Here is a 16,914-nt window from a genome sequence, read left to right as displayed (position 1 = left end):
TGATATATAAATTTAAAGTTAGTTCTAAATTGGTTAACTCAGCTTCTATATTGAGGCATGTACCAGCTGCTTTATTTCAAGTGCATCTCTATCTCGGTGTGCAAAACTCTATTGTCACTGTTTGTCAGAGAGGGAGTCCATAACCGGAATTCATTTCTCATGACAGTTGCAAGATATTGGCTGATGGCGATCTCCATCCACTTTTTAAGCAATTTAGTAAATTAATTTTTATTTCTCTTCTCCCTTATGAAAATGAGCATCATAAATGCATAAAGTCCCAGGCTACTCCCTTCATAAATTCTCTGTCTGAAAACACAAGTTCATTATTGCACTGAGATCAGAGTGTTCAAGATTCTATTGAAATGACATATGGGGTCTTCTGAACTAAGCTTGACAAGTTTTACTCTCTATTTTTACTCACCGACCTTAACACTTAAAATGCTAAGTTACTCAGAAAGGAAGTCACCACAACATGAGGAGTAAGATACACAATTCTGTGGTGTCTAGTAGGCCAAGTGATGGCCACTAGGCCATTAGCATACTCAATGCATCAGAAATTCGCCAGCTCTTGGCAACTAATCCATATGCAAAAGTCATCTAGTGGAAAAACTAAGAAAACAACAGAAGTACTTAACAGAAAAATCTAAACAAGGATTGAGATTGTACCATGATAAATGCTAACAAAATAATAAAAAGATTATTTTAAAATGCATTACCTGGTCAAGAATTCGGCCCATTCTGTCAAATAAAACTTTCAAAAAATGACCTTCAAAAAAAGCTGCTTCTAAATTGCACTTTTCCAATGCTTTTGGAGACCCAGGCCACTCCCATCTTAAGCAGATAGCACAGTAGTCCCGGAACTAGGGGGGAAAGTATTTGGATCATTAAAGAACTAACAAAAACCATATTGACATACAATATAAGTGACTTCCTCAAGTAGGCATATAAAGAAGCATCTGAATGGGTGAGGTACCCTAGGGAAGGAGGCAGTCAGGAGGCAGGTGACACCCAACAAGGAGGGGCACAAGGAGGACTCTCATCTGCAGTCACCAGTATACGCTGGTGGGAAAGGCAGGTTTAACATGGAGAAGATACTTCCTTTAATAACTGTGCTTTTGCTCTTTCTTTAAAGGATTTAATCATTAGTTATTTTCATAACAGATTTGAGCACTTTTTATTTAATTATTTATTTTTTAGTGTACCACAGAGGTATATAATAGTGGGGTTCATTTTGACATACTCAAAATGCATATAATAGTTTTCTTCATTTAGTTCTCAGTACTATCTCCTCCCCTTCCTTCCTCCTACCCCCATCCCTCTTCTCTACTCTATTGGTCTTCCTACAATTTATTTGTTTTTTAATTGGTGTATTATATTTATATAATTATAATTATGCTGCAGAAGCCCTAAGAAGGTTAATGTTTTAAATAGGAGGGCCTAAACAAGTTCTGCAAAGTTGCAGATACAAGATCAATATATAAAATCCGTTGTTTTCTATACACTAGCATGAAAAATCAGAAAATAAATAAAATTCACAAAACTATTTCACTTATGACAGCATTGAAAATAATGAAATGCTTAGGAATGAATTTAACCAAGGAAGTACATGACTTGTATACTGAAAACTAAGGCATACTGTTGAAGAATCTTGGCCATCCCATACTGCTGAATGGGAAGACTCAATATTGTTGAGATGGCTCTGCTCCACAAATATATCTATAGACTCGGTACAATCCTATAAAATTCCAACAGTGCCCCCCCCCTTTTTTTTCTTTTTAGAAATGGACAAAGTAATTCTAAAATTCATTTGGAAGTACAAGGAACTACAAATAGCTAAAACAATCTTTAAAAAGAATAAAGTTGGGGCTGAGGATGTGGCTCAAGCGGTAGCGCGCTCGCCTGGCATGCGTGCGGCCCGGGTTCGATCCTCAGCACCACATACAAAACAAAGATGTTGTGTCAGCTGAAAACTAAAAAAAAAAAAATAATAAATAAATAAAATGGAAAAAAAAAAGAATAAAGTTGGAGGACTCATACTTCTTAATTTCATATTGAATAATCAGACAATAATCAAGACAGTCCTGGGATAGGGACAGAAACATAGACCAGTAGAACAAAACGGAGTCTTGAAATGAACCTTATTTTTATGGCCAATACATGGGAATGAACTTTTCAACAAAGGGCACTAAGACAACTGGATATCTACATTAAAAAATAAATAGGACCCCACCCTACACTATATACAATAATTAACTCAAAATAGATTAAAGACTTAAAAAGAGCTGGGGGCACATGGTGCAGGTCTGTGATTCCAGAGACTCGGGTGGCTGAAGCAGGAAGATCACAAGTTTGAGGACAGCATAGGCAACTCAGTGAGACTCTGTCTCAAAAAGGACTGGGAGTATAGTTCAGTGGTAGAGCGCCCCTGCATTTAATCCCCAGACTAAACAAAAACAAAAATAAAAACAGCCAGGCACAGTGGTGCACAACTGTAATATCAGAGGCTTGGAAGGCTAAGGCAGGAGGATCATGAGTTCAAAGGCAAACTCAGTGACAGTGAGGCACTAAGCAACTCAGTGAGATCCTGTCTCTAAATAAAATACAAAAAAGGGCGGGGCATGTGGCTCAATGGCTGAGTGTCCCTGAGATCAATCCCTGTACAAAAAAAAACAAAAAACAAAAACACCTAACTGTACATGCACAAGCTAAAACTATAAACTCTTAAAAATTTGCATAAAAATCTGATTTTAGACTAGATGATGATTTATAGGCATGAATTTTCAATAGAATATTTGAAGCCACAAAAGAAAGTACTGATGCATGCTATGACATGAATGAATATTAAAAACATCATGCTAAATAAAAGAAGCCAGACATAAAAGGCTACATGGAGAGGGCTGGGGTTGTGGCTCAGTGGCAGAGCACTTGCCTTGCACATGTAAGGCACTGGGTTCTATCTTCAGCACCACACAAAATAAATAAATAAATAAACAAACAAAATAAAGATTTTTTTAAAAAGGCTACATATAGTACAATTCCATTGATAGGAGATACCAGAAGAGGCAAAGCCACAGAAACAGAAAGCAGACTGGTGGCCCAGGGGGTAGGCCTAGGAGGAGGAGTGGGAAGAGGAAATATGAAAGGGACTGCTTAACTCAGTCAGGTGAGTGACAAAAATGTTCTGAAGTGAGTTAGTGATGATAGTGGCACAACACTGTGAATGTACTAAAAGTCATTGAATTGTATACTTTGACATTGTTAAAATGGTGAATTTTATCTTAATATATATTTGTTAAAGGAGTGGTATTTATTTTTTACATTTTTCAATGTAAAATGCTATAGAAATCAGAATGAGAGAAGACCATTTAATAATTAAGAGTAAATCTTAGAGAAAGTAGCTTCAGAAAGGTAGAAGAAAGGAGCGAGGTGGGTAGTGAAGCAACACACAAATACTAGGGGCAGGGAATTGAGGATAACAGCCCGAGAGTTGGACACTAGGGTGGGGGGGTGGGCAGAATTTTCATGCTATCATGTGTTGGATCAATAGGGGAAATGGATCCAGGTGAAATTTAACTTAAAGTGAAACAAACAAAATTAACAGAGCATAGAGAAAACTTGAAATAGAGACCACAGTTAGTGAAATGCAAAGTAAGGTCACAACTGGACTACTTGATTTGGGGTAATGGCTGTGGACAACTAGGCAATGTAAAAAGGTATGCAAGTCCACTTTGATCTTATTTCCAAAAATTAATTATGTCACTGACCTGCCTGTGAGCATCTCGGAGGTAGGTATCATATCCAGTGCCCTCAACATGGTAGGATGATTTTGCTTCATCCGGGACCAGACAGAGAAAACTTGAATGAAAAAGATCATAATTAAAAACAGAAATACTCTCATAATCCAATAATATTTTCATATCTATTAAAGTATCTAGTAATATCTTAAGTTTATTCAAGCGTTAAAAACAAATGGAGCCAGGTGCAGTGGCACACACCTATGATCCCAGCTGCTCAGGAGGCTGAAGCAGGAGGATTGTGAGTTCAAAGCCAGCCTCAGCAAAAGTGAGGTGCTAAGCAACTCTCTGAGACCCTGCCTCTCAATAAAATACAAAGAATAGGGCTGGGGATGTGGTTCAGTGGTCGAGTGCCCCCAGGTTCAATCCCTGGTACCTAATAACAAACAAAAAAAACAAAAGGAAACTTAAAAAATAAAATTATATTTTAAGTCCTTATTATGAATCAGATTTCCAATTCACTGATTAAATACTCTTTGATTATTTAAAGTTTTATTAAACAATGATTAATTGCACTTGAGCTAGAAGTAAGTCTAAAAGGGACTTTTGGTTTTCTTTTTAGATTGCTTCACAATGACAGATTGTCATGGTATCTATTAATCTCAGGAAACTAGCTTTTAAGTAATTGAACTTCAGAAATTTTTATGCACCACAATTTTTCATTTGAGCCACATGCAATTTTTTTTTTTTTTTTTTTAACATCAACTGCCATACCCAGGCCTATCAGTGACAGCACTGAAAGGACAGGGGAAAAAAAGAAAGAAAGAAAGAAAACTGCTACAGAAAAGGTACTTAAAAAACTGCAAAATCATGAACTAAAAACAAGGAATATCCTATGTTTAACACATGCTTAATAAGCACAGCTTGTCAAATTGGCTATTTTCAAATGTTTTTACAATTGGAAATTATTTAAAATTAAGTCTTTTACATATAAAAACCTGGATACTCGAGGATTCAATTAACCACTGCTATTTTTAGAATTATTTTTCTATTAAGCAGAGCCGTTCTCTCGGCATCCACAGCTACTCCTAGGCTGTCATGGGCTATATAATAAATTTAAAAAGCTGACATACTCTCTGAAGGAGACTGAGTTCTGAATATATTTCAAACAATCTAGGAGCAGAGCTAGTATATATTATAAAAACAAATAAAAGAGATATAAGTCAAATTTATATAACAACTCACCTATTTACAATTTTATGGACTTCAGTTTTCCCATCATTTCTAGGGTGGTCTGGAGTAGCAGGAGGTGAAGAGTTAAGCCACTCTTGGTTTGATAAAATATTATCTGGTGGAATGTCAGTAAATAATGGATCTTCTTCCAGATCTCTATGTTTAATTTAATGATGCATAAAAAAATTATTATGACATTTTCTAAACCAAAGGGTCTTTGCTATGTTCTGAAAAAAATTACATAATTTTTCTAATATAAAAAATTGAGAAATAATGTCTTTTATAAACAAATTACCATTTTATAATAACAATATCAAGACTATGCTAATTTTGTTATGAGGTTTAATGAATGTCTTACAATTTTAAAGGACGGTAGTATCAGGACTTCTGGATTTTACTTTTAAAACTTGTAAGCTATTAGAGGTACTTTTTAAGCATAGGGAAAGAACTAAGAAAGTTCTGTCTCCAAGGTGAACATTCAACTCACAGAATCAAACACATACTTACACTGCTCCTGCTATTAAGCCATTCTCCACCACGTCTTTATCTTCTGGGCACAAAGGTTTATATTCTGTATAGTTTCTTTCTTCAAGATTTCTTAAGACTAAGTTGTAAAGAATATGCTCATTGGGTTTTTGTAGAAGATGTTCAAACATTCTCAATGTCATAATGCTTATCTGAAACCAAAGTTGATAAAAGTTGACTGAAAAATATCTTCACATATATATTAAAATCAGTACTTTAAAGAATCCAAGCCCAATACTAAATCATTACACAACTTGCCTCATCAGATATGTGATCGCAATGCTCAATTAATCTATGTCTTAAAGGATGTCTGCTAATTTCCGCCAGAGTTTCTGGTTCCCTCTGTTCTCCAAGGATAAAAACCACCATTTCTTGAAGCAATACATCAGAGGTTACTTGCCGAACGATACGATGAAGCAGAGCAGTTGATGTCAGAATACCCATCTCAGAACTGAACACAACAGGTCATTAAAGGGCAGAAACGACAGTCTTTTTTTTTTTTTTTTTTTTAAGATAAGAAGGTACTTACGTTTGCATTAACTGAGGTTCCATAACACCAATGAAAAATCTTTCATGAACAGCTTTGGCAAGAGCAACAGCAGCAGTCTAGAATATAGTATGAGCGTAATTATTTTTTAAGGGAAAGAGATTAATTTGTAATATCAGCAAATCAGTTTGCACTCCCCAAGTTAACATAGAAAGTAAATGCTTGCCTATCAACCAAAAGCCTAAATTAGAAGTTAGCTATTTGATTATTCACATTTTTTAATTTCCCAAAATAAGACAACAGAATGAAAACATTATCCCAATAACCTTGGGGAAGAACTTAACATCTTCCCCAAAAGGAGAACCAGAGGTAGACAATGTTGTGAAGTCAGTGTTTGTTAACACTATACTAGAATACTCAGAGAAACAGAAAAGGCCAGAACTTGAACTTCTGTTGGGTCCAGAATTGTAATACACACATATACATAGAATTTTTAAAAATTTATTTAACTAAACATAGTATCCTAAGACAATTAAGATCTACTTGGGGATATAAATTATGGATTCAGACAGATTACTTAGTTGACATATTCTAAAATTATCAATAAAAAATTAAAAACTTCAAACCTTTTGCGCTTCCTTAATGAGTTGATCACAATAATCAAACCAGGAAAGAAATGAAATTAAGGCTCGTTTTCCCGGAAATGCTGAAGCATCTTCTTTGTGACTGTATGAGTCCAAGCTGTGGAAATGAGGGAAACAACAAGCCGGAGTTACTCAAGGGCAGGAGCTCACGCAGCACACATGGGAACGCCAGGGCACAGGGATGAATGAACTCAGAACACATGGTAGGGCATGTCCACAGAGGCAATGCTGGATGACAATCACAGGGGACTTTTGGCAGAATCACAGGTAAGAGAAAACCTTTTAAATCAAAGATGTAAATCATTTTCACCCCTAAGTGGGAAAAGAGACTAAAGCAGGATGGAGCAGGAGAAAAAACAATTACACAGTGCCTCATGCTTCTGCCATCAGTCTGACCAAGGGATTGCGGTGAAAGGGGGAGGTTCTCAGCTGTTGGGATGTGACAAAAGGGGGCAACAGAGATCTGCAAAGAGAAAGCGACTGCCCAGCTGCTCTTCTGGCCCTAAAATGCAATCCAGTCCCAATGTCTACCTGCACGGTGACAGAACACAGTCTGGATGGAAAAGCACATGAAAAACAAGGAAGGGTCAAACATTTGGAGAAAAACAATAAAAGGGAATCATGTCAAAATAGCAGGCTGTTAACAGGTGGTGGGATTACGAGTTATGCTTATGCTGCTTTTTAAGAACTTATAAAATGTTCTACAATAATCATATATTTTTATAAGAACCAAGTGGGGAGTCCAAAAAGGTGGGAAGAGGAATGAAAGAATAAAGTAGGAGACATTCCACTCAAGCAGGCCACAAGACACATGAGACTGCTGTAGAGGCTATGCGAGTCATTTATCAGAAAAAATAGAGTCCTCCTTCAGATTTTTTTTTTTTTTTTAAATAAAAAGAACCGGGTAAAGATACTGGGTATGTTTGTTTAGTTTTTTTGTTTGCTCCATGGCATTATAGATTGAATCCACAGGAGCTCTACCACTGAGCTGCATACCCAGCCATTTTCAGTTTTTATTCTGAGACAGTGTCTTGCTAAATTGCCCAGGCTGGCCCTGAACTTGTGAGCCTTCCAAGAAGCTAAGATTACGGGCATGGCCACCACACCATACCACAGTTCCTGGTCTTAATGTAAACCCTCAAAAACTGATCAGCATAATAGACAAAATAAAAGTACCTCAACTATATAACACCTGGACTGTCCCCACACCACCTTGTTACCACTGTTCAATAAATTTAATGTAAGCCTCCATATTCCATTTAGTGTCATTAGTAATAATCAAAACTAAAGATTTTTATCATTGTGAAATAAAAACATTTTTTCAAATGTAGGTATAAGAAGTCACTTTTAGGGGAAATACAAAGAATGGTGCTTACCCCCAGTTAATTGCTTCCACAGTTTCAATATCTAACGGGTCCACCGACTGAGGTAGGGCCTTGTACAGGGAGGCGAGCCTGTCAGTCAGGAGCTCACACAAGCAAGTGCTCTCAGTAAGGCACTTGGCGGCCGCCGGCTCTGGCAGACTCACCAGCAGCATCAAGCCCTCGCAGGCCTTCACAGCTATTCGGCCATCCTAAGGGGAAAGACATACCCTCCAAGTCATGAACTAGACACACATCCAGCTGGAAAAAACTCAATATAAAAAGATTCAGTGTTTTACATTAAAAAAAGAATAGACTGTTTTCTACTTTATTTATTTTTATTACTTGGGATTGAACCCAGGGGTACTTAAAACTGAGCCACTTCCTCAGCCCTTTTTATATTTTTGTTTTGAGACAGAGTCCTGCTAAGTTGCTCAGGGCCTCGCTAACTTACGGAGGCTGGCTTTGAATTTGAGATTCCTGTCTCATCTCCAGAGTTGCTGGGATCACAGGTCTATGCCACCGTGTCTGATGTTTTCTACTTTACATGCATATTATTGTGATCATGTTAAAGAGAAAAAGTCAAGAGGACGACTCACAGGACTTCTGGTCAGATTTAACAAAGAATTCACTAAATTATAGTCCTGGTTTGGACGAACAACAGGGGCCTCCGGCAGTGAGGTGACACTGAGGTCATCCAAGCTCGTGGACAGGTCGTCCATCTGATGGGGGGGCTCCTCCTCTGACTCTGCGGGCTCTACTCCGGTGGCACCATGCAGGTCCGCTGGCTGATGGGAATGTCCTGTGTCAGCTGACAAGGAATCTTCACCTTTTAATACGTCTTCTGAAATTACATTTGTTGCTCCTTTGGAAGTCAATGATTTCAACTTGTTCTGAAAAGAAATACAAACATATGTATGTTTGTATGTTTGATAAGGTTCACATTATTAAGAACTTTATAACCAGAAATCATACTTTCATGGATTTTTCTATAACTAATATACCACATGTCTAAATAGCCATAAGTATTATGTAAAATGAAAATATCCATTTCTTTTCTCAATTATTTTAAAATTTTTGATGGTGCGAGGGATTGAACCCAGGGCCTCACATGTGCCAGGCAAATGCTCTACACTGAACTACATTCCCAGCCCTTTTTATTTTCAGATAGGGTCTCACCAAATTGCCCAGGCTGCCCTCAAACTTGTGATCCTCCTGCCTCAGCCTCCCAAGTAGCTTGGATTACAGGTGGGTGCTATTGTGCCCAGCTTTGGACTTTTAACAAACCATGCTTTATATATAATTTTACAATTGCATAGAAATTAATGATACTCTTCATATTAACTACAAAATGTTTTACTCTTACCATAATGAAAAATATTAAATATAACTATTTGACCACAATTAAAACCAACTAATAATAGTGTGTGCATGTGAGGGGGTTCAATTATAGTTATTTTTTTCTTTATTACTAGGCTACTGTAAATACAGTGTCTCATTGGCAATTCTTCTAAGATCATGGGGGTAGAAGACATAAAATTAAAAACAAAAATACTTTAAAGTTCAAAAGTTCAGTTAAAAAGTTAGACTTAATTACAATTTCCACCAAAGTACTCAAATTTTCTTAAATATATATGAACTTTTTCCTTATACTTCCTTATCCTTCGGCTTCATAAAAATACAAGAAATCACTCTGAGACATTTTTATTTGTATCTGAGGATAAGAAAATGTACTTGAAATGTTGGTGCCCTCTTCCACACACCCAAAGAAAATCTTAACTGCTGTAAATGATTAGTTTCAAGGGAAAATGCTATTTCCACTTAAATGTAAGAGTAAATATCAGATCACACAGACAAGCTAAGGCGATCACAGGCAGCTTCCACACAAGGCCACCACAGCACTTGCTCATCTCAGGAGCTCGTTAAGACTGCAGGAAGTCAAGGTTCTACTTCCAAAGTTACCGTGATTATACATCACTTTTACTGCTCCTAAGTTTTGTTTAGACCAATCTTCTTGAGAAATTGAGCACACATGTATTAGAAGAAAACAACTCTATGGAACCAGTGAATACGCCAAATAATTCCCCATTTTTTTTTTTTTTTTACAAATTCAACTTCAAATCAAAGTCTTTATGAAAGTAAGATATTTCACTCCATCTAAAATACTAATAATATTGTTGGGAAAACTATCTTGAATAAGAACAAGAAGAAGAAACTCTCCATATAGCAGTGTTTCTCAAAGTATAACCCAAGACTGTTGGCACCCTGGTCTTCTATGGGGCTTGACAAAAAAACAGATTCCTGGGTCCTGACCTGCTGAGAATGTCTAGAGGTGGAATCAAGGAATCTGCATTTAGACAAGTTCCCTAGGTGATAGCAACTGCTGCCCAACTCTTGTAAAGTGCTTCCACTAAAAAAAAGTGCTTCCATCTCTTTCCATTTTAAGGGATCTCACTGGTTCTCACAACACTTTTGGACACACAACTGTTGAACCTCTAAAAACCCAGACTTCCCTCCTAGATCACAGATTAGCAATACCAACCACCTGCTCATTGTGTCAGGGAATCATGGTAGAGTACTCAAAGCATCCAGAACCAAAATTATCCTCTTTCCCTCAAAACAAGCTCCTTTGGGGCTCCTTTCTTTCCATGGGCAGCAGCAGCTTGACTAGTTCAGGATCTGCTTCCTGTACCTTAGCAGTTATACAGCCAGGTAGCGCTTACCTCCAGGTCTTCATCTCAACCCTCTGCTGCAACTCAAGTACAGTTTTGTTTTTTTTTTTCTTTTGTGGTGGGGGATACAGGCCATTGAACTCAGGGACATTTGACCACTGAGCCACATCCCCAGCCCTATTTTGTAGTTTATTTAGAGACAGGGTCTCTGTCTGAGTTGCTTAACACCTCGCTTTTGCTGAGGCTGGCTTTGAACTTGCAATCCTCCTGCCTTATCCTCCCCAGCTATTGGGATTACAGGCATGTGCCACTGCACCTGCAGTTATAGTTCTTATTATTTCTTGTCGGGGTTACTCTGGCAGCTTCCAAGTTGGTTTCCCCACTTTTCTCTCTCCTACCAAAGGAACCCATTGTATAAAGTGCTGCTACCAATTTCAGTTCTTTGTGTTTTGGGGTTTTTTGTTTTGTTTTGTTCTTTGATGCTAAGAATTGAACCCAGGTATGCTTAACCACTGAGCCACATCCCCAGCCCATTTTATTTTTTTATTTTGAGACAGGGCCTTGCTAAGTTGCTGAAGCTGGCTTTGAACTTGCAATCCTCCTGAGTGGCTAGGATTTAGGCATGTGCCACTGTGCCTGGCCCCAATTTCACTTCTTAAGGGACAGAGACTGTCATGTAATAATATTTCTGCTCAAGAAATATTGGTGGCTCCCCAGTGTCCACAATTAAGCATGAATCTCCATCCTGCCATTCAAAGCCTTTGGCAGCTCCTAGCCTGTCCAGGCTACTCTTACACATCTTACACTCTTACACATCTAGCTGATATGAATGAAAGAGATTTGACTTCAGGGGACACATGCTTGAGAACTGCAAAATATTTTCACTACCATCTGTACTTAAAGTATAAAACTGCATTTCTCTAAAGATCCATTCTTTCAAGGGTTAATTAAGCAGTTATTATACTGTACTAAATACTAGAGAAGCTAGGGAAAACCAAAGATTAATAAGACAGAGTCCTTGTCCTCAAGGAGCTTATTGACCAGCAGGAGAATATGAAAGGCACATAAACAACTCCAATGCTAGGGATGCTATAATAACTGACATTAAAAGCTTGTGAATATGCGTACTTGTTCAAAAAAGTAGAAACATCTAAAACCTCAGGCTTTGGAGAAATATGTGCTATAAAAATGCTGCAAAGGGCCTGGGATTGTGGCTCAGTGGTAGAGCGCTCACCTAGCATGGGCAGAACCCGGGTTCGATCCTCAGCACCACATAAAAATAAAGGCATTGTGTTGTGTCCATCTACACCTAAAAAATAAATATTTTTTAAAAATGCTGCAGAAAGCAGGCATGTCACCATTCTGAAGGGTGTTCTTCATAGTGGTTTAAATGTAAGTTTCTCTGAAGGCAGGAACAAAAAGTACATTTCATCATTTCTACCTATAGGCCTGAGAATTCTTCTGCTTCTGACTTGTAGCTACGAACTTCTGAAACAAGTTTTAAGAAAGAAATAAATCAAACTTAAGTTTGGGGGGAAATCCATACATCTAAAGTACACAAAGGATCTAAGAAAACATTAGCAAAAATGAACTTTGAGAAGAAAAATCTCATACTCAAACTTATCTATTTATTATAAATATAGAAAAAACAAAAAGAACTGACAAATATTTAGAAATCTAAATCATAAGACTATTTGAATCATTTTGAATCAAACTTGTAAAATAATAATGTATAAACTATTATGCACATCATGAAAAACAGGCATTCATAGTCTTTAACACTACCTACAAATTAAAATTCATATAAATTTTGTCCCTAAACCACTTGCCTACCTTCAGTTAACAGTGCTTAATAGGGTCCTAAATTATTTCTTCAAAAGTGAGTAGAAGACAAACTCATCTATAGTTTGATGGCTAACACACACACACACACACACACACACACACCCCAAAAAAAAAAAAAAAAACTTGATAACACTCAGTGCTGGGTGAGGACAGAGAACAAAAGAAACTTCCATATATTGTTGGGATGTAAGATGATAAAGCCACTTTGGACAACAGTTTAGCAGTTTCTTATGAAAACAAATACATTTATATATGTATACAATAACTAGTAATCTTGCCTCTAAGAATATTTCCAAGTGAAATGAAAATCTAAATTCAGACAAAAATCTGTGTGTGAATGTTTGCAGTAGCTTTTGTCGTAACTGCTCCAAACAGGAAACAACAAAAAGTCCCCAACTGATGAACCAAAACCTGTGGCACACAGGGACCTACTCACCTGAACAAGGGAACCAGAGCCTGGACAGATGTTGGCTGCACTGAGCTAGGTGGAAAAGCAGGCTCACATGCTTTTGAAAAGAGAATTGTCAAGACAGAAAACAGGCCATTACTGCTAGAGGCTGGGAGCGGAGGCATGGTCAGCCAAGGGCCTGGGGGTGGGAGATTGTGGGCAACCTTGTGCCTAGATTGTGGTGGTGGTTACCCTGTTTTATGTGTTTGTCAGTTCACAGAGCTGTAGACCAAAAAGAGTAAATCGTGATGCACATAACTTACACCTTAATCTAAAATGAAAGACAGACAAAAGAGATTTTTTTTTTTTAAATAAAAACACTGTAGCTATTTTTTTTAACATACTCCTGTTTTTACTACTGGAAACAAAGAAAGTAAATGCAAGCAAAGAGTGCACAAAATTTAATTTATACTTTAAGACTGAAAGTGAAGTCCAAAACATCAACTGACTTAAGTAAACTATGATTTGATGATTATGGCTACAAAAACAGCACAAATAACTAGAGCAAACCCAACTGCCATATGAGGTTGAAGAGTGATTTTTCATAACTTGTCCAAATCTGCACATGTCCTCCTTGCCCCACGCTAGATTACCCCATCACACAGTGGAGAAAGCCTGGCTGAATCCGCCTGATCTGAACTGTGGTGACTTCTCCAACAAGCTGTAATCAGATACTCAGTTGGTATCTGACCAGACCTGGTACCATCCTACGTATCTGGCTCAACTGCATTCTTTGAAAATCTCTTTTTCCCAGGAGATTTCAAATTAGAATAAACAGTGATCTTTTTTTTTAATATTTATTTTTTAGTTATAGGTGGACACAATATCTTGATTTTATTTTTATGTGGTGCTGAGGATCGAACCCAGTGCCTCACGCATGGTAGGTGAGCGCTCTACCTCTGAGCCACAACCCCAGCCCCAAAACAGTGATCTTAAATGAAAAACAATTCTGTGAAATGAAACAAGCTTTCTGTTAACTTGCAAAGTGTAATTCCTCCTTAGCTTACTCACAGAACTCAATTTTCATAATGATCTGCATGGAAGCATATTTGGGGTTTGAGAAGCATAACATACCTCCAGAAAAAAGTTAACCAAGTAGGGATCCTGTTTCAGCTTCGCACACACAATACAGAGGAACTGAATCTCTTCATTTTCGGTTGGTGTTGCAAGGACTTCACCACAGAGTCGAATCAGTTTCTGTCAAGAACATTTTTAAAACCTTGAAAAAGTATGCAAATAGCCATTCATTTACTTTAAGGATATTTAAATATTTCAACTAATGCAAATACCTTGCATGAATTAGAACACTAAGGATATTTATAATCACATATAAAAATAAACTTAGTAATAGTAAATTTTTCAAGTTCATTAATTTAAAATTTTAATGGGGTACATAATAAACTCTTTTCACAATATCATAGACATAAAGTAAAAAAATATATAATAATGTATGAAACTTGAAGAGAAATAAAAAGACATAAAGTACAAGTAATATAACCATATATAAAGAAAACTCAAGTATTTGCTAATTTGCTTGTTATTTTTAGAATAATTTCCTTTATTGACTTTATTCTTGGGAAAATATCAAAATTATTCTATACAAAAGAAATCAAACCAAATGATTTCATGCAAGGGGAACAACAGACCTGCACTGGCCTGTGCACGTTGATATGTGGAAGCAGAGGCTGCCGGATTCTTCCCAGGAGCTTAGTGTAGAACACCAAAACCTGCTGTTTCATTCCTGGAGGGCACTGGTTAGGAAGGAAAGCAAATGGGAAGAGAACAGTAATGCAAACACACCTGAAAGCCTAACACAGAGGAGGAGGGACACTTGCAAATGCATTCCACCTCCAAAAGACAAAATGCAGTTGGCCACTGACTTTGTCAGAACAAAATTTTTAATTAATATTAATGTCTGGTATTCTAGAAAAAAAATTATACATCTGAATCCATAATATAGTGCAGAAAACTATAGCTTTGAGTGATTACAAACAATGATAATATGCTGGTAAGATTGGTTCAGGCAACATTAACCTGTAAATGTGAGGGTACCACAAAACTATAGTAGTTGATGCCCTGCTGGAGCAAAGGCAGAAGCTTCTGACTTATACTAATGACAGGTAATCAATAACATTCTATTATCCACACACTGGAGCAAGAAAGCCTCCTAATACACATACAAATGTAAAATGAATCCTATGGTACACACTGTTGTGATTTATTCTAAATTTGCTGCAAAAGTATTTACAATGTGATAATTATAGGCAAAGAATATTCACTAAGGAAGTATTTGTAACATGCCAGTTATTTTAAGTATTTGCTGAAAAGTAGGTAAACCTAATGATAACTCACACTGTAGATGAAGAGAACATGAATCAGCAGCTTACATGTTCTATAATTAAGCACTGATACTTCCTTCCATTTAAAATATGATCATAAAAGGAATCTTCCCAAACCATCATCATAGATGTGCTACCTGGAAATAGTATAAACTGTAACCTCAAGGACCGGGGACTGAACCTGGGGGCACTTAACCTCTGAGCCACATCCCCAGCCCTATCTATTTTTTATTTTGAGTCGTGGTCTCATTAAGTTGCTTAGGGCTTTGCTAAATTGCTGAGGCTAGTCTCAAAAGGGTATCCTCCTGCCTCAGCCTCCTAAGCCACTGGGATTATAGGATGTGCCACCACACCAGGCTACAAAACGATATATTTTTTAATAATTTTTTTTCATAATACCTTTATTCTATTTATTTGTTTTTATGTGGTGCTGAGGATTGAACCCAGGGGCTCACACATGCTAGGCAAGTGGTCTACCACTGAGCTACAGCCCCAGCCCATACAATGATATTTTTTAAGATAATAAGTTTCTTGTACTATTCAGGTAAAATGCTAATAATATTTATAATCACCTGTATTAAAATAAATTTACTAGGAGTACAATTACTTATACAGTTTAGTGTTGTAGAATCACTTTCTCCAAGGATAGGGGTTAGGGAGACAGACAGGAAGACAATGAATTACAGGTTATTAGGAATTTGTGGCTTAGAAAATATAAAGTGAATGCATTTAACCTAAAATTGAAATGTATTATACACTTTAAAACTAGTCAGAACTCTCTTTGGTATTAAAGTGTGTCCATTATCGTTTCAGTTTGCCTTTCACATGTTATAGAAGTTCACAGAATAGAATCAGAAATTTTTAGAGTTAGGGGAGGCTCCTGATCAATCACTTCCATGCCCTTTTTTTTTTTTTTAAAGGAGAGAGAGATAATTTTTTAATATTTATTTTTTAGTTTTCGGAGGACACAACATCTTTATTTTATTTTTATGTGGCGCTGAGGATCGATTCCAGCGCCTCGCGCATGCCAGGTGAGCACGCTACCGCTTGAGCCACATCCCCAGCCCCACTTCCATGTTCTTAAAGAGCAGGAAGATTAATCAAAGAGACTTGCCAAAGATCATAGTGTGTCAGTGACAAAGCTGAAATGGGAAGCAAGGCCTCCTACCCAACCCTAGGCTCCTCCTCTTCCCTCACACTACCACGTGGTCTCAAAACTGCTCTAAGTACAGTCATGCACTGCGTGACTTCATTTCAAAGATGAGCCACATATATAAGGATGATCACCATTAGCTTAAAATGGTGCTGAGAAATTCCCATCACCTACTTTTACTATACCTTTTCTATGTTTCAATCCCCACCAATGTGTTACAACTGCCTACTGTTCAGTACAGTAGCATGCTGCATAGGTTTGTAGCCTAGGAGCAACAGGCTGGACTATATAGCCTCTGCGCGTGGTAGGCTATACCATGAAGGTCTGGGTAGGCACACAAGAAATCACCCAATGACACATTTCTCAGAACATATCCCTGTCATTTAGTGATGCATGAATATAATTTGAAAGTTTCATGGCATAAAATGTTATTTATAGGACAGTATTACCTTTGCAAAGATATTTTCAAAATT

The 16,914-nt window shown here is 37.2% G+C and overlaps 1 protein-coding gene across 3 annotated transcripts in view; it reads right to left on the bottom strand.

The window, feature by feature from the left end:
- Fhip2a (FHF complex subunit HOOK interacting protein 2A) overlaps nucleotides 1–16,914 on the bottom strand; it is a 33,344-nt gene that overhangs the window by 4,416 nt on the left and 12,014 nt on the right. For 2 of the 3 annotated variants that reach the window (XM_076834308.1, XM_076834311.1), the window contains 11 exons: nucleotides 14,596–14,700; nucleotides 14,024–14,146; nucleotides 8,584–8,877; nucleotides 8,000–8,196; nucleotides 6,606–6,720; nucleotides 6,022–6,098; nucleotides 5,751–5,943; nucleotides 5,475–5,644; nucleotides 4,980–5,123; nucleotides 3,765–3,855; nucleotides 717–860 (listed from right to left, as the gene is read on the bottom strand). In XM_076834308.1, coding sequence (XP_076690423.1) covers nucleotides 717–860; nucleotides 3,765–3,855; nucleotides 4,980–5,123; nucleotides 5,475–5,644; nucleotides 5,751–5,943; nucleotides 6,022–6,098; nucleotides 6,606–6,720; nucleotides 8,000–8,196; nucleotides 8,584–8,877; nucleotides 14,024–14,146; nucleotides 14,596–14,700 — 1,653 coding nt within the window. The remainder of the gene's footprint in view (nucleotides 1–716; nucleotides 861–3,764; nucleotides 3,856–4,979; nucleotides 5,124–5,474; nucleotides 5,645–5,750; nucleotides 5,944–6,021; nucleotides 6,099–6,605; nucleotides 6,721–7,999; nucleotides 8,197–8,583; nucleotides 8,878–14,023; nucleotides 14,147–14,595; nucleotides 14,701–16,914) is intronic. The other variant, XM_076834309.1, reaches the window with a different exon arrangement.

Source organism: Callospermophilus lateralis, chromosome 15 (genome assembly GCF_048772815.1).
Source record: "Callospermophilus lateralis isolate mCalLat2 chromosome 15, mCalLat2.hap1, whole genome shotgun sequence".
NCBI lineage: Eukaryota > Metazoa > Chordata > Mammalia > Rodentia > Sciuridae > Callospermophilus > Callospermophilus lateralis.
The sequence above is the reverse complement of the archived record's forward strand: the minus strand, read 5'-3'. Positions and strand labels throughout refer to the sequence as shown.